This window comes from Euprymna scolopes, chromosome 35, assembly GCF_053919585.1.
Source record: "Euprymna scolopes isolate OS-2025 chromosome 35, ASM5391958v1, whole genome shotgun sequence".
Lineage (NCBI taxonomy): Eukaryota > Metazoa > Mollusca > Cephalopoda > Sepiida > Sepiolidae > Euprymna > Euprymna scolopes.
Genome location: NC_136516.1, coordinates 29384721 through 29404958, shown reverse-complemented (window position 1 = coordinate 29404958; position 20238 = coordinate 29384721). Strand labels below are relative to the sequence as shown.

Genomic DNA, 20238 nt, shown 5'->3' with positions numbered 1-20238 from the left:
TCTGGATGTGACCAATTTGGGTGCCATCTTTTTAAGGATAATAATCCTAATCTACAGGGTGGTCAAAAAGTCAGGTAACATGTTAAAGGTAGAAAAAACAATATGATCCATTGATCCATTATAATCTCTATTCGTTTAATATTATTTGTTTAAATATTTGAGTGTAATATATAAACTTACCCCTCCTGATTTCTGGCTTTGGAGCTATATAAAGGATAGCGTTTATGGCAAGAAGCCTGATACAATAGCGTCTTTAAAGTTATTTATTGAAGAGGAGATTGCGCGGAGATCAGCTGACATGATTACACGTGTTATACAATCAGTGGTTAATCGCTTCCAGTGATTGATAGAGAGAAATGGACGACAATTAACAAAATAAACATATTTCATGTTTGTTTCATTTTATATTTCAATGTATGGTACTTAAATATACGTGTATTGCTAATATCGTTTTTCTTTAAAATGTTACCTGACTTTTTGACCACCCTGTAGGTAAAAATATCAAAAGCTGAAAATCTTTTCCAATTATGAGAAACCCTGTTTTATATGTAATAGTCTGTAGAACCAACTCAGAGCTAAAAGGATACAAAGTGATACATAGGTGTCCAGTCTCACAAGATGACTCCATCAATGCACTGGAAAGTACAACATTCATCTATCTACAAGTCATGCAGCTTTGCAGCTTGTCTAAGACTCCACTCTGAGTCTGGTATTTATCTATCTCCCATGGTGAGAAGATCTGACACTAGGATCAGAAAGTGGGATTGCAAAATCGGTGATCACGAGGGCGAACACTCTGGCTTGCAAAAAATACTTGGGCGATCCCCCATCAGCATTCCCCAGTAGGAGCATCAATAGACTAACCCTCTTAAAGAGGGAAGGTATACCCCTGAAGGGTGGACCTTTTAGAACTGTGCAGAACCAGCAACATGCTGCAACTGGATTTAGACAAGTCTGTTCTACTGCAGATATCCTAACTGTAATCTCTGAACATATACCATGCACTGGATAGGGGAGGGGAGGGCAGTAGTCCTAGATATATCTAAGGCTTTTGACAGGGTATGGCATGATGGTCTTATGAAAATTAGATCCTATGATATTACTGGACGAATACTTAGCATAACTAAATCCTTAAATAAGAGAAGAATCCAAGTTGTCCTCTATGATCATACGTCTAAACAATGATATAAATGCGTATGTACCTCGAGGTTCGATCCTTGGATCTTTATTATTCCTGATATTCATAAATGACCTCCCTGATAAAATAGTCTCTGAGATAGGCATATTTGCTGACAACACCATGCTCTATAACACTCGAGGGGAAAATGAATGAACGCATGTCCAAAGCAATGGTGGAAACCCAAGAGGAAGACCTCCAGTCTGTAGTGGAATGGGGTAAAAAATGAATGGTAACGTTTAATGCTGCCAAGACTAAGCTCGTTTCCTTTAATAAGAAACCTTCTCAACCACTAATAGCTATGGCCAAAGATACGTTACCAGAAAGTACTTTGTTCAAACTCCTTGGCTTAACGTTCACAGAGAACATGAGTTGGAACAGATACATCAAGATTATTGCTAAGGTTACTGCGAAGAAGGTGGGCTCTCTCTATTATGCTAGAAAGTTACTTATGCCTGAAAGTATCCTGCCACCATTACTTAATGTATGGAGTAATGTTGTCACATTTGGGTTGGTGCATCTGCTGCTAATCTCTTCCTATTGGACAGGGTTTAAGAGTCGCCAATCTGATAGGTCCTGAACTGTCGTCTAAACCCATCGAGGAAATGTTGCATCTCTCTGCCTGTTTTACAAGTATTTTAATGGTGGATGCTCCAACGAACTACAAGCCCTTGTACCCCCTCGACGTAAATCCTCATCCCGACAAACCAGACAAGCAGCAAAATCTACCCCTACACAGAGATCCCTAGATGTAAGAAAGCCTTCTACTCTAATAGTTTCTTTCCCAGAACTGCTAGACTTTGGAATTCCCTTTCGGGTCCCTTCTTTCTCAACTATACTGACATGCAGAAGTTCAAGTGTAATGTAAAGACATCTTGCTGCTCAACTCCCTACATAGTATTCCTGCAACTTATGTCCCTGATAGTAGCCCCCTACATTAAAGTGGCACTGTGCCTTGTTTGTGGTGAAAATCTAATAAAAAAGAAAACCTTTAAAAAAAAAAAAAACTAACAGGAAAAGGCCATTTCACGAAATGGCATAGACTGTTGTTTTTGATGCCAAGGGATTAAATTTCCTGCATCGATGAGGAATGGATGAAATGGAGAAATGCGACAACTCAGCAATCACATGTGAAGATGGGACTTCTCATTTATTCATGTACATATATACTAGCTATATCTGTTGTTTGTTATATGGAATTCACCCTAGGTGGGTTGAACCGGTTTCCTATGAAGGATAAAATATCAAGGAATATTAAATTCACAAGCAGTCCCCAGTCATCTGCTGATTACCCCCCCCCCCATTTCATACAGAACATTAAATTGATTTTAATGCTAATATGTTCAGCATGTCATAATTTTAAAAACGAATACAATTTTTGAATTACTGCAAATAGTCTTTCTGATAAAATTACACTGGTTGGAAAACTGATTACTCATAAAGTCTGTTTTTATTCCAGAGGAATCATAAAAGTCCTATTAAGTAATCTGCAAGAGAAAATAACACTTAAGATAAGCAGGCACTCCTTTGCTTCGAAAGTTAAATAAATTCAAGAATCTGTCTGGTGTAAGTCATTCAGGATTTTGATTGGCTTATAGATAATGAAATCACTTCTGAATAATATCAATCCACAGAAGTAGTTAGTCACTACTATAAGGTAATACTTGTCTACCACAGTAACAAGTCTAGCTGACATAAAATTAGTATCTCGTTTACATTTTGTTTTATAGGATATGTCAAAAAGTACCAAATTAAAAAAATTTTTTTATTATTTAATAATAATAAAAAAAAATGTTTTAAATTAAATTTAGCAATTTTTTCCTAATAACAGTTTGTCCTCATTTATTTGTATCTACCCAGTATAGTTCCGGATTCATTAATATCATTTTTATCAAAATTAGAAAATGTAAAGGAAACCAAGAAACTTCTGCTCTCAATTATTTGAGGGGTTTTATTTGAGTTGTTTTTGTTATTAAATAGAATTAAAAAATTCTATTTGTTTACTCACTGATTTATTTGCTTGGCTGTATAAGGTATAACTTGACTATAAAGCTCTGTCGAAAATTAAGTCTGTCCACCAAAAAGTAAATTGACCGGAAAGTTTTTGTTTACAGCAGAACTAACCGTCCTTTATCTACATTCTAATAAATGTTTGTAAATAGTAGTACGTCTTGTTAAAATGAAAACAATAGAAATGAATAGTTAATTAATACAATATATTTTTGCAAAGACATAAACAAATTAGTTAATCTTACAACTGCAGTTGTATTCACATGATCAGCATAGAAACTATTTTTTTCTATTGTATGGAATTATAATAGGCATTTTAATCTCACTCAGACCAGCAAATGGTGCTACTTCATAAAGATTGCGTCTGATCTGACTCCTCCAAACATTTACGAATTTCTGTATTTTCTTGTGCTGAGATATATATATATATATATATATATATATATATATAAGCATAACAGAATTCTCTGCTTGATTGTATCTTTTTTATTTAAAATTCGTTCTAATATTTTTTGTGTCAAAATAAAAAAAATAAATAAATAAAAAATGTTTCATATCACTAGCATTTTCGATTCTTTGCCGAACCATCTTTAGGCGATAAAAACAAATGAACAAATAACTGGAGAAAGAAAATTTTTTTACAAAGCAGCTGAGAATGCACATATGAAGTTGGATGTCAAAAGAGCAAATTGATGCAGTTCCAAAAAAATGTTTAAAATTTAAATTCTGTGATTCCAAGGTGAATTGCATTAAGCATACATAATTTTATTTATTGTATTTTGCTTTTCTCCAGTTTCTTTAATTCATAGCAAATGAAAACCTGTAATTTAAATATATACTTAGACACTCAATGATTCCCTAGTTAAAATAACCTAATGACTACTTTTCGTTTTCTAACATATATGAGGGTCATTCCAAAAGTTATGCCTCCTATTTTGTTTTTCCAACTAAAAAAGTTAAAAACCTACAAAGATAGGAGTGGTACCATTTAAAACAAGCGACCGTTTGTGCTCCATAATTTTTCTACATGTGCTTTTGCCAGGAATTCAATGACACATCTCTGCTTTTGATGCACGTCCATGTCAAGGGTTGCTTTCTTAGTCTCACACCATTAATATCTGCAACGGAGATATGAAACTTAATGCAATTTGCACCCCTCTCCATTTAGAGCGAATAAAAAATAGCATTACTTTTGGAACGCCCCTTTGTATTTGTTGACTTAACCTTCCCCCTAGTATATTTAAACAAAATGTTAAAATGCTTCTTACAGTTTTAGATCTTCCCTTTATTTCTCATCCTTTTTAGATTTGTTATCCGTTTAGTTTGAGAAGAAAAGTTAATTGAAATAAAAAGGGGACTGAAATTATCTTTCTACTTACATAAAAAGAAATGTAAATATGATCAATTAAGGGTAATTTTAGTCTTAATCTGTCAGTTAATATTCAGTGAAAGTCTTCCTGTTTTTATAATATAAAATTGAAAGAAAAAGAAGTTCAAGAAAGGAAGATTTGGAGATCAAAGCGATCTCTGCAAATTGGACTAAAATAAAAATTCACCAACTAGCACAAAAAATGAAGCAGCAAAAATGAAAACTATCATAAGAAAATTATCTGGAGCATTAAAAAAATTAAAAATGTCAAGTTAAATGTGAACTAGTTACATTTTTTTTTTTTTTTTCAGAAAATGTAATTTAGTAAACACTTTCAAGTATATTTTTAATCTTTTTGAAGTTTTAAAGTTTCAACATAGATTATCATATTACAAATGATCTTAATTAAAAATGTAGCTTTCGTACTAAAACAAGTTTGTTCTATTATGTCAAATAATTTAGTGTGTATGCAAGTTATGTCCCTGGACACTCCTAGTAAAATTTCACATAATCATCATTTTAATATACAAAATGTAGTCAGGGTTTTTGAAAACTCACTTTTCATCTATGAATATAAAAATAAAAATGGCAACTATATCACTATTATAATTAATTATACAAATACTATAAAAAATATTTCAATAAATTGGGTCCAAATTTTAAAGCAATTTGCATTTAGTATTAAAAAAAAAAAAATGAAAATCAACAGCACAAACTATAACATGTGTCTATGAATTTGGCAATTCTAATCTCGGCTACTAATATTAAATTTCATTTTCTTTTTTCACTTGTTTTTACAAATGTAACCTTGTTACCCTTAAATTTTATTTATTTTTAAATAATCAAAGTATCATCTTACTAAAACCTTCAATTTGCTATGTTTCTTGAATAAGTCTTAAATATATTGTGAAGTAATTGTTTTGCTGACATGTACAATCTTCCTGTTGAATTCTTGCTTAGAACACGAATGTAGCCATCAAGTGTTCAGTTTGGGGGTTTTAGGGAAAAGATGGGATGGCATGATATCAATTTCACTGCTGACAACACTAAAACACCATGGTTGTCGCTGAAGATGTTGTCTGCATGTCTTTGGATGAGACAGTAAGCCACCTGTTGTTCTGGAAGTTAATCTGCTTATTTTAGCAGTTTTTCTTGTCGGAAGAAGCATGCCATGTTTGATTCCAACAGATATTTCAGTTGGTTGATCCCTCTTGCAATGGAATGCATAGACTTGCTGGGTTCCTTGTTGATGATCTCCTGAACTTCAATGATGAACTTCAATGATGAACTTTAGCATATTAACAGCGTTGAATTATCGATTATGCATTTTCTCTTTATAATATCACTTTGTAATCAATCAAATTTTTAATCTTTCAATATCTCTCTTCCTACAAATTTTAATGTTCAAAAATGACATTGCTAAAAAATTATTCTGCAAAAAGAATGAAATTAAAGTTTCTGTATTTTAAGAAGACTACAGTAAAGCTTTAAAAAAAAAAAAAAAATGGTCACATCTACACTTTTTTTTCTCATTTTGTATTTGGTTAACAAAAGTGATATCAAAGAGGGGAGATATAACATATGAAAAATATTTGGAACTAGCGGGGGTGGGGGTACCCGGCGTTGCCCGGGTGTTTAGAGGTGTGTATGCTTGAGTGGGGGAGGGGGTGTTAATCAAAACATAAGAATAAGCGAAGTAAATATTTTAAAACTTTAAAAGATCGAGAAAAAAAACAAAAAAAAAACTAACATAAGGCAAAAGAACGATGTTAAATGTAAAAATCGGAAAAACAAAAACAGAAAAACGAACGTTAAAACTTTTTAAAAAAATCTGAAAAATAAGAACCAAAAAAAACAATATGAAAAATGGCTTAAATAACCCCAAAGGGTACCCGGCGTTGGCCGGGTGTTTCGAGGTGTGTGTGCTCGGACGGAGATAGGGGTTGTTAATAAAAACATAAGAATAAGCGAAGTAAATATATAAAAAAAAGCACAAAAAAAACTAACGTAAGGCAAACGAACGATGTTAAATGTAAAAATGGGAAAAACAAAAAAAGAAAACACGAAACAGAAAAAACGAACGTTAAAACTTCGTTAAAAAATCTGAAAAATACCCCCACCCACCCCTCCAAAAAAAAAAAAAATCACATGGAAAATGGCTTAAATAACCCTGTTTTAATATTAAAATTTTAAAAATCGAAAGAAAAAAGACATCTCACACCACAATCCGAACCCAAAACCTTTAGATAATGAGGCCGCGCTCTAAGCAACTGAGCTAAGGGGCCGTCGACGAAATTGTCGCTTTTTCAAATATTTAAAGTAAATCCTGTTCCAACGTCGTATGACGCATGCATAGAAGCAAACTTGTCATGAGAGGACGGTTTTTGCTGACCCCTCCCTGTAGAAAACTGATGATTTTAGGGTGAAGAAATTAATGCTTTTGGCCAATTTTTTGATATTTGTCGGACGAAGGTTGGAAGTTTAAAATGATACCGATCTCGTGAAAATCCGTGACCCGTGTCAAAAGTTTTTGCGAGACATACAAACACACATACACACATTTTCACTTTTATATATATAGAAGATTGAGTCTCCTCTTGCTGTTCAGATCATTTCAAACCATAGCAGCAAGGTTTAGTCTCCCCTACATCAAGACTAGAGGTCTTGGGGAAATGTCAGATATTGTGTAATTAATACGCAAAACTAAAAAAATAAATGACTGATTGAAATCTTGGTAGACGTGCAGTATCTTCCCACCTTCAAAAAAATCGTTTAAAATTACCACTATTATATTTGTTTTTGAGGGTGCTGAAAACGAAAATAACATTTAAAATTCCAGGAAACTAGTAGTTCCAAAATATGAAGAAATAAGTTTCAAAAAGTGGGGATTCACTGTTCTATATTAATTTATGTAAAATGAATACCTACTTTATAGCCACCTTTTTTTTTTTTTTTTTTTTTTTTTTTTTTAAGGAGTGGTGTTTATTTGGTATTGTGGCCTGATAAACCAATATAAAACCTGCCTTAAAAAACTTATTTTCTCTAGGTTTTCAGGTGTGCTGAAAACAAATATCGTATTTAAATATTTTGCAAATAAGTATTTCTCCAGATATTAAGCAATGTAATTTATGTTATAATTGGTGGCCATTATTATATGTGCAAGCTCGCGCATATTTTTGTTTAATACCTGGAAAATACTTATTTGTGGAAAATTTAAATGCAATATTTGTTGACAGCAGACCTGAAAACCTATTGAAACATTTTTTAAGGTAGGCTTTGTGTTGGTCTACCAAGCTACAATAAAGGGGGGGGGGGGAGGAGGAAAAAACCCAAAAAAAACAAGGTGGCCATGAAGTGGGTGCTAATTTTAGATTAAATTAATATACAAAAGTGATCCCCCACTTTTTTAACTATGATTTATTCATATCTTAGAAACGTTTTCATTTTCACCACCCTCAAACCTATAATAGTGGTAATTTTAAGATTTTTTGAGGGTGGAAAGATATTGCAACTTTACCAAAACATTTTATAGCTGTAAAAAAAAATCTTTAGATGATCTGCAACCTTTTTAGGGCAAATGTCACATATTCCACTACACAATTCATATCCTTACCTTTCCAACGAGCCTTCATTTGTTAAATTCTGATGAAGTCACCGAGATTTAGAACTTATAAAATTGACAAAAAAAAGGTTGTGTGTGTGTGTGTGTGTGTACACACACACACGCACACACACACGCGCAGCCAAATTTAATTTTGAAATGCTCATATCTTTGGTTCTATAGAGCGAAAGTACATGAAAATTTGCAGGTTTTTGGAAGATTATAATACTATTCTATGGTTAAAATGTTATGACAATTAGTAAAAAAAAAGAACCTATATTTTCAAACCAACAAAATATGCCCAAATTTGTGTGTGTGTGTATAGTGTCATAGCAGCCCAGCTTCAGTTTTGCTGCTTTTGGGATGAATTTTGCTTACTTTTTTTTTTTTTTTTTTTGCCAGGCCAACTAGCAGGCCACTGGGTTGCCTTGTCGTAAAATATGTATAAATATTATATTTTAATTAATGCAGAATTCTTTATTATAAACAGAAATACTGAAGGTATTAAATGTAACATTAAATTTAAAAAAAAAAAAAAAAAAAGTGAAGTAAAAAGAAAAGAGACTGAGACATGTGCATGTGAGTATTATTTGTCCAAACAGTCTACTTCTTGTAAGTAACAAAAAAAATACTCACTGAAACCAAAACCTAAAGACAGTCAGTCAAGCACAATAACCATTAAACCAGCTCGACATTATCTTTAAAAAGTGTTTTCAAACTAACTTATACTTAACATAAAGAAACTCGTGTTGCACGACTGTTCAGTTGTGAAACTGTTGAAAATTGATAAAAATCCAATCACCTCCATGTACCAATTTTTCAATTTTGACCGCTTAGCAGCCCTTTGTTTCAGATGAAAATCGATTAGTTTTCTATGTGCCTAAATAATCTATATACCAAATTTCAAGTCTGTAGATAAAAAATTCATTGATTATATAGGTTGAAGTGTCCTCACACACATTCTCATTATATAAAACGTTACAAAAAAAAAAGTTTTGAAAATTGCTTAAAAATACTTATTTTGTGATTCTATTTTCAGAAATTCCATTACCAATCCATTTTGAAGCTTTATTAAAAAGTGGAGAATGGCAAAGCAAACCTCCACCGAAACCTGCCAAGACAACAGCAAATGATCGAAGGTATGCGATTGTTAGCTTTATTCTTGGACTTTTCTTTTCCACTCTCCTTGATTAGATTTCAGCCAATTGCATATTTTCTGTTTAACTTCACTGCTAATTATTAATTTTTTCATTCTTACTTTCCTATGCAAAGTATTATATAAATTCTTTTACATTATGGATTTCCTTTCAAAATAGTTTAAGTTAGATTACTTACTGTCCATTGGACAGGATTCTTTTTCCATGTTTGTAAATTTCTCCTCTGTGGATCACATTATCATGGGATTGCTTCCCAACAAACTACAATATGATCATTTTCAAATGCTTGTTATAAACTGTTCTCATAAGAGATCAAATTTTTTTCTTTCCATTCATCATTTTTAATCCTTTTGTAATATTTTTCATCATTTAACTGACAGTCTATCTGTCTTGTTAATCTGTATCCTCAAGTGGCTTTTAGTTTGAATAAGTGGTGATTCATGGGTTAAATTTTTTTTATTTTCTTTCAGTTGTAATAGAGGACCACTTGTCTTATATATCCAATAGTATCCAATAGGGTTATTTTTAAGAGAGAGCTTTACATGTTGCGTATTCAGAGCTATGAAATTCCTCATTGGCATTTGTTGACTAGGTTTTACAAGGCAATGATTCGTTCATACTTGAAATGCAGGTCCCCAGTATTCACTGGAGTTGACAAGTTGTTCTCTGATTCTCTTGAGCATCAACAGTGTTATGCCATCAGATATATAGTACATATTCCTTGCTGTGACCCTGTTCCCTCTGGAGTAGTTACTCTGCTTGGATTAGATCTGCTATCTACTCCCTAGAATGTAACAATTGCTTCTGTTTAGATTATTTCATGGTTTTTGCCCCACCACAATGTTTAAATACTAACCCTGTACTCCATCTGAACAGACCAAACCTGCAACAATATGCATTACATTAGACCCTGTACACTGGTGTTTGCTCAGCTGTACCAGCGATCTCGGTTTACATTGTGTTCTGCAGTCTTGAACATGCTGCTTCAGAATTGTGTGAATGAACATTTATGTATTACTGTCACATTTTCAGAGAGTTCTGTATTGGCTAACTATCGTGATGTTCCTAAGTTTTATGCATTTCCTAATTAGGTTAGCTGCTGTTGTCTATTGCTAACGGTTTTATGACTATAACTTAAAAAAAAAAGACAGCAAATACTTGAAATCAAATGAAGATAATGAAAAGGTGTAATGTCAGACTGAAAGGCAGCATATTGTATTTATGCAATATATTGAATGTCTAATTTTTATTAGTATCTTTTTGGTAAAGTACAGATGTTAACATTCAAGAACTTGTGAAAAAAAACAAAAACAAAAGCAACAACAAAAATCATAGCAAATGTAGTAGAATTAAATTCTCTACAGATTCCTATACTTTTGGTGTGTGAAACTAATTTCCAAAAAATTTTTTATTGACGCAAAAATCAATATGGATGCTGAAATTATCATTTAACTTTGCTAAACTTAAACCATTAAATTTGGTTTGAATAGGCTTTCTGTGGGTGTGGGGGCTTGCCTTTTGAACTTAGGATTAATGGTCAGCGTGAAGTTAACTGAATTAAACCATCACTTTGACTATCACTTTTATTTTTTTGTGATATCCATAGCATCGAAATAGAATTGTAAAAGAAAAAAAAAGTGAGTTTCCACACATTAAAAGTATACAGGTCAGTAGAAAATTTAATTTTATTTCACTTGTATTATTTTTCTTGAGTTCTTAACTGATAACTATTCTATACTTTACCCTCCTGCCTCCTTATAAATATATTAGACGAATTCATATATAGGCCAAAAGAATAGTGGTAGGAGGTTAGAAATTATGAAAGGACGATACACAATATAAGTAGGTCAATGATGGTGGTACATCTTCAGGTGTGAAAAAATAGTTTTATTAGCATTCGCAATCACTGGATGTTGACAAATGTAGGCTTATAACAAAAGTTCTGCCCTGAAACTAATGAAATTGCTAGCCAGTTAACTCCCTTTGTTTCATATTAGGTTGAGAAAAGCTTTCTCAAGAAAAAAATCTCTTGCTACCCACTTTGATATTGTGCCGATAGTATGCTTCCCAGCTAACTTTCCACAAAAATCACAAACTGAGAAGGAACTTTTATTTCTAGACTTGCTTAAGGACAGGTGAAGTGGTCTTTACTTTTGGTGAGCAATTACCTAAAGATAGTGTCTTGATAAAAACACTGGTCCTCATCACTTCACTTGGTTTGTGTCAGGAAGAGCATTTTAACTTATAAAAATTTTGTCTTGATTTAAGGAAATGTTTTAAAAAAGAAATTGATTGAACTTCAAGATGAGCTGCTTGAATATTGGAAGCTTATTTGATGAGATTGTTGACAGTTACATTGGAGGAATGAGGAATAGCTTTTTAGCTTGGCAAATGTAGAACAGTTGAAATAGGAAAAACATGGGAGGTAATAATTAAGGATACCTTTGAGAGAAACATGTATAAATAGACCTGCCCAGAGATTGGTTAATTTCTGGATTTTATGCATATCCAAGGCAATGACTAAAGATAGCCTCCAGTATGTAGTGGAACGGAGCCATAAACGGATGGTTATATTTAATACAAGACAAAGTTCCTTTTGCTTAATAGTTATAAAACACCTTGCCAATAGCCATGGATGAAAATACCCTTCCCCAGGATCCAACATTTAAACTCCTCTGCCTAACATTTACGGTAACATTAATTGTAAGCTACATCAATGTTTCTGTCAAGCTTGGCACCCTCTCCTAGGCTAGAAAACTTCTTGCACCTGTTATTACTTGTAATTCGAGCCGACTTTTTTTTTTTTTTTTTTGAGAGGCTAGTAGTGTCGAGCGGTGTTTGGAATTGGTGTGATTGATTGCCGATCTTGACACAGGGTTAGAAGATCATGGGGGTATATGATGTGATATGCATTGATTCACAGATCAATTAAATTTCACACTAAATAAAAAAAAAAAAAGTTATAGAAAGACTAAAGTTAAGAGGGCAGAGAGTTGAGTTCTTGAAACTGAATTGAACAAGCCAGAGTGTGGAATGTCATATGAATGCGGACATGAATCTTTTTTTTTTTTTTTTTTTTATATAGCAGTATTGTTGCCACGTGGACTGATACACCACCCACTAGGACAGGGTTTAAAGAAAAATCTCTAATCTAATAGGTCCCACATTGTCTATCAAGCTTCAGTCCCTGTTCTATCACTGCAATATGGCTTTTTACTCTTAATAGTTTCTTTCCTTATGCCACTTGCCTTTTGAAATTTTTTCCATACTCCTTGTTTTCCCAACTGTACTAACATACAAAAGTTCAATGTAATGTATCTTGCTGTGCAATTCCACATTGAGGATTTCTCTCTGGCCCCTAATTCACAATAGTGTTAGGTAAATGCCGAGTAGAAAGCATTTATTCAGTTATCTCTTTATCTATCTATCTATCTATCAGTCTGTCTAGCGGAGTAAATAACAGATTGAAAGGGTCTTGTGACAAGTATCAAACTTGGTTGACTGGTCAGTTTGCACTTGAAGTATTCAAATAGGGATCGGATGTGACGTATCAAGTGTTTTAGTTTGAATAAGTTGAGGTAAGTTTAGTGAGTTGGGTCCCAGAAGTCAAGGAAATAAGATGGGTTAAACAGGTCTCCCCATGAGAGGGTGATAGTCTCCAAATGCATGCAGAGAAACGAAAGTCCGAGATTGTTGATTTGACTCTATGCTGTGGAAGACAAGATGCCTGGGAATGAAATAAGCCATAAAAACATTGTCTTGTGTCCATCTTGCATGTGTGCTTGTTATAGCAGAACCTAGCTTCCCTAAGACTTTGTCAAATCCTGCAGGCAGCGGCCAAAAGACAGAAGGCCACACAGCAACAGGTATGTTGTTATAAATTTACTATGAATTATGTAATGCACACACGCATCCACGAATGTTAGAAGAATCATGGGCTGTTTAGACATTAGGAGATCTAATGACAATAGTGTGTTAAATAAGCAGTCAGATAAGAATGCATAAAACAATGTTTTTAACAATAGACCCTTAAGTCTCGGTAGCAGTGTGGCTTGTTTGGAGTCAATTGAATTATATAAAAGAAAAGCCATTCAACATGACTGTATGTAAAACAAACATTAAATTGAATATGACAGTTATTGTAGAACAAATAAAGCAACTGTTACAAAAGCTACATTAAATGTTTTGTGCCAAGAACATTTAGATAAAATGAAATGAATAACTTGTGAAGAAATTAAATTCAAGAAAATAAACAAAAAAAAAAACTTGAGACAAATTTGGTCAGCAATAATATTTATAGGTACCTTAAATAACAATGTTATTGTGTTTGATTTTAGAATTGTTTTGTTTGGTTCTTAAACTGAAAAGACTTAATTACCTTCAAGAAAAAAAAGAGAAGAAAATAGCTGGACTACTTGTGTCGATATTCGAATTGTTAATGAAATGAAATTCTTACAAGCTTGAGTGATCTTAACAGGAAGAGGATGCTGTAGCATCGGAACTCAAAATTAAGAATGTGTGGTTGCTGCTCCCCATAAATTGTTTTCTCATGTTTTAGTGATTTCTGATTGGTCAGAAAATAGTGACTATCATGCTGACCTACATTTTTGTGGTGGAATCTTTTCAAATGAAAAACTAATCTTGTTGCTTTTGTATTGTAGAGTTTAATTGGTGTGTTGTTTATAAATGTTATTGACATTAATTTGAATGCTTGTCACAATTTATGTATCTACAATTGGTTGAAAAAAATTCTTGTATATAATTTATAATATTATGGAAATTCAAATCAACCTGAAATTAAAAAAAAAAAAAAATTCTTCAATATAATTTTTTATTTATATAGTTATTTTTGGCTATACATTTGCAAATATGTTTCACTTCTAGCTTAGGCCAGGTTTTTAGTTTGAAAGTGCAGAAAAAAACATTGCTTTAGAGAGAAAAAGTTACACTGGTTTTAATTTTTAAAAATTATAAATGTAAGCTTTTTATAATTTTAATTATTTTTATGTATATTATATTTCATTCATAGAAGTTTCTATTTACTTGCATCCCCATGCGGGCAAAGTTAGATACAAGGTTCGTTTTTAATGTGGGGAAGATCCTCCTCCTCCAAAAAGGAACTCTGGATTGGGACAAAATTTTAAATTCCCTTGGTCTAGAAAAATTTCATATTTGAGAACAGAAAAGATGAAAATTTAGTATCAAAACAGATACTATACTTTTCTCTTTTCCAAAATTGTTCATAAAAGTGAATTCATTTAAAAGAAAGTCTGGGAGATTGAAATAAGTATCTTGTATCGCAAGTTTGAAAATCAACTGAAAACATAAATTAGAAAATAAAATATAAAGTTATGTTAATGTTTATATGTGACCTTTTATTACTTGTAGCTACCCTGCTTAATATTAACTTAGTCTGAGATTCAACTGATTCCTAGCTAGAACAAAAACATATTTGCAAATGTGTAGCGAAAAATGTTCATAAATAATAAAAAAAAATTATATTAAACAAATATATAGGAATTAACCCTTTTATTTTATAATCAAATATAATGCATAAATTCAGATAAACATTAGAAATTCTGTTGAAAATTAAGTCTGTTTGAACAACCAAATTAAGACAGAAATTTTTTTAAGAAATAATAAAAAAGCTCTATTGGATAAAGCTATGTCATTATAACACGATAATAAATTGAACTTAACACTTCGCTGCAGTTTCACAGCGTCATTGATCATCAGAAGCATATCAAATTGGTTTCTAACATCTGAATTTTTTTGTTTTATTAAGGTTAGACATAAGACTTATGAGAGAGAGAAAGATACGAGTGTTGGGACAAAATAATGAAAAGCACCTTAAAGTTTAAAGCAAATTATTGATCCCTGACAAAGGGATTGGACCTAGTAATTCACTTTTGTTCGTTTGTTTGCACTTTTCTTAATAATTACGCCTTGAATTTATTTGGAAATTTTTCACAAAAATTAGTCATGGTGAAAGTAAATTTTTCTCTTGTGGAGAGGGACCCCACATGTTCTTGTTTTAATTAGATAGAATTGGCATTGGCAATAATTACATCTTGAATTCTGTGAAGTATGAATTCATACAAAGTTACAATTGTTTTCAAATTTTTTTTGCTAAATATGGTTTTGCCCCTATAAACCTTTCTGTAATCATTAGGTAAATTTTATTAGATAAAATATATAAAGTTTTCAGGGGGTAACCATTTGGTTGGCAGATTTCTAAGTTGTAGTCTATTGTCCAGCACTTACCGAAAAGCTTTTGTAGAAACTAGATTCTTGAAGTGATAATTAAGCTCTGCAGTAATTTTTAGTCATACTTCAGTGATCCTAATAATTCATATCAGAATTGGATTATCCCCCCCCCCCGAGTTTTGTTTCAATAAAGATTTCCTTTTAATAAATTATTGCTTTTTGAGACAGAATTTCTTTGCACACTAAATGTTTTTGCTGTTCTTATGCTAGTATCTGCTATACGAGCATCAAATAAGTTGACACTTTGAAAGTTTGCTATATTATTTTTTAATCACTTTTTTTTCCCCTGGTATCTGAAAAGAAACAGCAATGTTAATAAAGCGAAAAAGCATAAAAAATAAACCAAATTTTTTTATGGCTATGTTTATGATTCGAGGTGTTTCCATTATTTTGTCTAACCTCTTATACTAGCATGGGTACCCGGCGTCGCCTGGGTTGACCTGAAGTTCCATTTGGAACACACCTGCTATACTAATCAATTTCATCATGGGAAACGTGGATACCCCCACAACAATTCCCAAAATAAAAGAACGGATAAAAAAAAAATGTATGTGATACCCTCTCCACCAGATATTTCGGCAGAAGGGATACAAAAAGAAAATATTCTCTGGATATTGAGCACTGGAAAGAACCCCCCCCCCAAAAAAAAAAAAATACTTATAAATAAATCATTACAATTTTTGTTTCCATAAAAATAGCAGCGAATGCCTGTGTGATCGCAAAGAAAAAAAAAAAAAATTAGCCAAGTAGGCAGAACCTCTAAAAAAAATTGATCTACCAAAAATTAATTCCAAAAAGAATTAAATGAAATTTTTCGTCATTGTAACTCTAACCCTCCCCCCCCCCCCAATGTAATTTATTTTGGGGTTCGTTTTGTTTCTGAAATTGTTAGGTGAAAGTACAGAGTAGTCTCATAAAAATTAATTAAATTTATCGTTATTTTATGTTTTAAATGTAATTCCCGCCCACCACCACAAAAAAAAAAAACAAATTGTATTTGTCATGTTTTGTCCCCTACCCGTGATTGCCAAACTTTAAAAAAAAATGCTAGAGGTGACATGTCTTGTTGAACGCTTGGTGGCCAAATAGTGGGTGCTCATTTTACATTAAATTAATATGGAAAAGTGATCCCCTACTCTAAAATGTTAATTTTCTTTCTTTTCAAAATTTCTTTCATGTTATAAAGGCTATTTAAACGTATTAGGCCAAAAAAAGTAGATCTTTATTTTTAGGTGGGTCACATCGTAAAAAAATACCGATTTCTGTATAGTCGCTTATAGAATAATAAAAACAAACAAATGAAATCTTTTCAGTTTTTCTTAAGTGTTTTTACATTTAAAAATAAAACAAAAGCTAAACATTTTTCTATCTACTCTGAATTATTTTTTGAAGCTAGAAATTTATTGAGATTACCAAATTATTTTATTTGGTAATAGTTTTGTTCTGAATAACTCTGAAACAAAGATTTAAAAAAAAAATTGATGTTGGAATAATAATTCCAAATAAATTTTATTAAATATGTTATCAATATAATTATTTAAAATTTATTAAATAATTTTAAATAGAACACTTATAACAATTCTCTCACTAGAAATATTAACTAAGATACCGCTATTTAATAAAATCGATTTTTCTTAATGTAATATGCAAATGAGATGATCTCTTGTAGCTAGTTTGCAAGAATCATACTATATATAGAAATAAATGAAAGAGTAAAGTAAGGAAATTTTGTATATATTAATCAAATTGTGAACAAACAAACAGGAATACGAATTTATATATATATATATATATATATATATATATATAGAAAGATAATGATAAAAAGGCTACATTCCAAATTCCTGTCCATCTTACCGTTTATTTCTTTCAGCATATTAAAATGTTCAATTAACAACACCTGTTTTGTAGTCCAGAACCATTCGTGTAATTGTCAGTTTTTAAATCTTTTCTGTCCTGAATCATCAGAAGAACAGGAATTTATCAACTTTAAGAGGAATATGGGCATGGTTGCATAAATCCGAAAAAAAAAATCGTAAGAGTAGTTGCAATTGCTTTGTGATATTGCAATTGCTTTGTGATATTTTACACCATTTTTGATTTTCTCATAAAAATGCATATTATACATATTAGTCATTATCTCATTAGTTTTATTTGAATACTTTTTTTTTTTTTTTTAATACAGTATAGTACACCACAAAGAAAAGAAAAAAAAATGGGATATGTTTGCAAACAGCAAGTCGTACAAACAGTAACCAACAAGACCTGGTAAAACAAAAATAAAGATCAGCTATGCATAATCATACTCGCACACAAAAGTTGCATCGCGTTGCCGAGTGTTTGGAGAGGGTGGGGGTGTTAATGAAAACCTAAGAATAAGCGAAGTAAAAAAAAAAACAGAAAAACGAATGTTACATGAAAAAAATGGCTTAAATAACACTAGTTCAATATTGAAATTTAAAAAATCGAAAAAAAAAAAAAAGACGTCTCACCACGATTCTAACCCAAAGCGTTTAGATAATGAACCAACGCGCTAACCAACTGAGCTAACATGACGTACATGAAATTCAGTCAGTTCTTCAACTATTTAAACTAAATCCGGGGGGGAGGGGGGGGTAATCAAAACATCACCAAAAACTAACGGGGGGGGGGGAGTACCCGGCGTTGCCCGGGTGTTTGGAGGTGTGTGTGTGTGTGGTTTTGGGTAAACCAAAACTCGGGGGGGGGGTTAAAATAAATAAAAAAGTTTTGGTAGGTGAGTATGAGGATCAAACCCGAACCCTTGACGTGAAGTTGGAAATTAAAGTGTGAAAAAAAAAAGTGTGTGACTTTAACCATTGACCCACCGCGAGATACTAACGGAAACACGTTTGAAGTTATTTAATTACTTAGATTTGGCAGGTGCACGTTTTAATGACTACATGACGTCAACTTTGACTGCGGGATAGTATTTCATTTACTGCAGAAAGCTTTCTTTTATTTTTGTTTCCCCAAGATGTTGTTGGTGGTGGTGGTGGGGGGGGACCAGCTCCCCTTATCCAATTTGAATAGCAATTGTTTGATATAAGGAAAATATTTCCACATTGATCAAATCTGATTGCTTTCGGACATTTCCGCCGATAGACGGAAAATACCGCCAGAATTAGTGTCGCTTTTATTATAGGAAAAAGACTAATCCACATGCGGCGAGCAAAAAATGTTGAATATTTATCTTTCTAAAGTCGAGCAAATTAAATAGACAGGCGAGCTCCGTTAACTCGGCGATATTATAATTTATATGTGATATAAAAAGTTTTAAGAAGTTGCAAGCCGACCAACCGCTTCTCTGAAAAAAGCCTTTCTGTGACATATACAAAAAGAGAACATACATACACACATTTTTGCTTTTATATATATATATATATATATATATATATATATATGGACTAGCGGGGGGGCTACCCGGTATTGCCCGAGTGTTTGGAGGTGTGTGTGTGTGTGTGCTTGGGGGGGGGGTGTTAATCAAAACAAGAATAAGCGAAGTAAAAAAGAAAACAGAAAAACGAACGGTAAAACTTATCTGAAAAATAAAGCGTGGGGGGGGGGTAATCAAACCATAAGAATAAGCGAAGTAAATATTTTTAAAAGTTAAAACTTAAAAAATCAAAACAAAAAAACACAAAAAAAAACTAACGTATGGCAAACGAATGATGTTAAATGTAAAAATCGGAAAAAAGAAAACAGAAAAACGAACGTTAAAACTGCTTTAAAAAATCGGAAAAATAAAAACAAAAATAAAATGTAAAAAATGGCTTAAATAAGCCTGTTTCAATATTAAAATTTAAAAAATCGGTTGGTACCTGGGTGTTTTTGGGTGTGTGTGGTCGGGGGGTGTTAATGAAAATCTAAGAATAAACGAAGTAAAACAAAAACGAACGTTACGTGAAAAATGGCGTAAAAAACCCTGCTTCAATATTAAAATTTAAAAAATCGAAAAAAGACATCTAACACCATGATTCAAACCCAAAACGTTTAGATAATGACCCAACGCTCTAACCAACTAAGCTAACACGGCGTAGGTGAAAATGCGTCAGTTATTCAAATATTTAAACTAAATCAGGTTATCACATCGTCTGACGCATGTGTAGAACCGATCTCGTCATGAGAAGACAGTTTTTGCTGACCCCCAGTAATTAGTCGAGTTTCGCTTTTTGTTTATACCGAAAACCGAATATAACGCGTGCCAATGCGGGGGAAATGTCGAATAATTAACGTTTGAAAGTCAATAAAATTAAATAGACAGGCGAGCTCCGTGGTTAAGTGTGAGATATTACAATTTATAGATGATATAAAAAGTTTTAAGAAGTTGTGAAGCGAGCAAGCGCTTCTCTGAAAGAAGCCTTTTGTGGACATCGAGGAAAAGCGTACATACATACATACATTTTCGCTTTTATATATATAGATAGATAGATATAGATGTTCAAACATGTGCCTACGTTACAATTAAGTCTTTGGTCTTCAATCAAAGTGTGTTATCGATTCTGATGCTATATTTCATCTTTTTGTCTTTGATCATAAGTCTTTCTAGACTGAGGCAATTTAAATTTTTGTCTCAATTCAGTGGATTCCAGCTTTTGGGAACTTTATTTTACCAGCATTAAAAAAAATAAACCTTGGG

The 20238-nt window shown here is 32.4% G+C and overlaps 1 protein-coding gene across 6 annotated transcripts in view; it reads left to right on the top strand.

Annotated features, from left to right (window-relative positions):
• The window catches only part of LOC145259772 (KAT8 regulatory NSL complex subunit 1-like), a 143036-nt gene that overhangs the window by 104216 nt on the left and 18582 nt on the right, over positions 1 to 20238 (top strand). For all 6 annotated transcript variants that reach the window (XM_080117517.1, XM_080117516.1, XM_080117515.1 and 3 more), the window contains one exon: positions 9197 to 9296. In XM_080117517.1, the coding sequence (XP_079973643.1) occupies positions 9197 to 9296 (100 nt within the window). The remainder of the gene's footprint in view (positions 1 to 9196; positions 9297 to 20238) is intronic.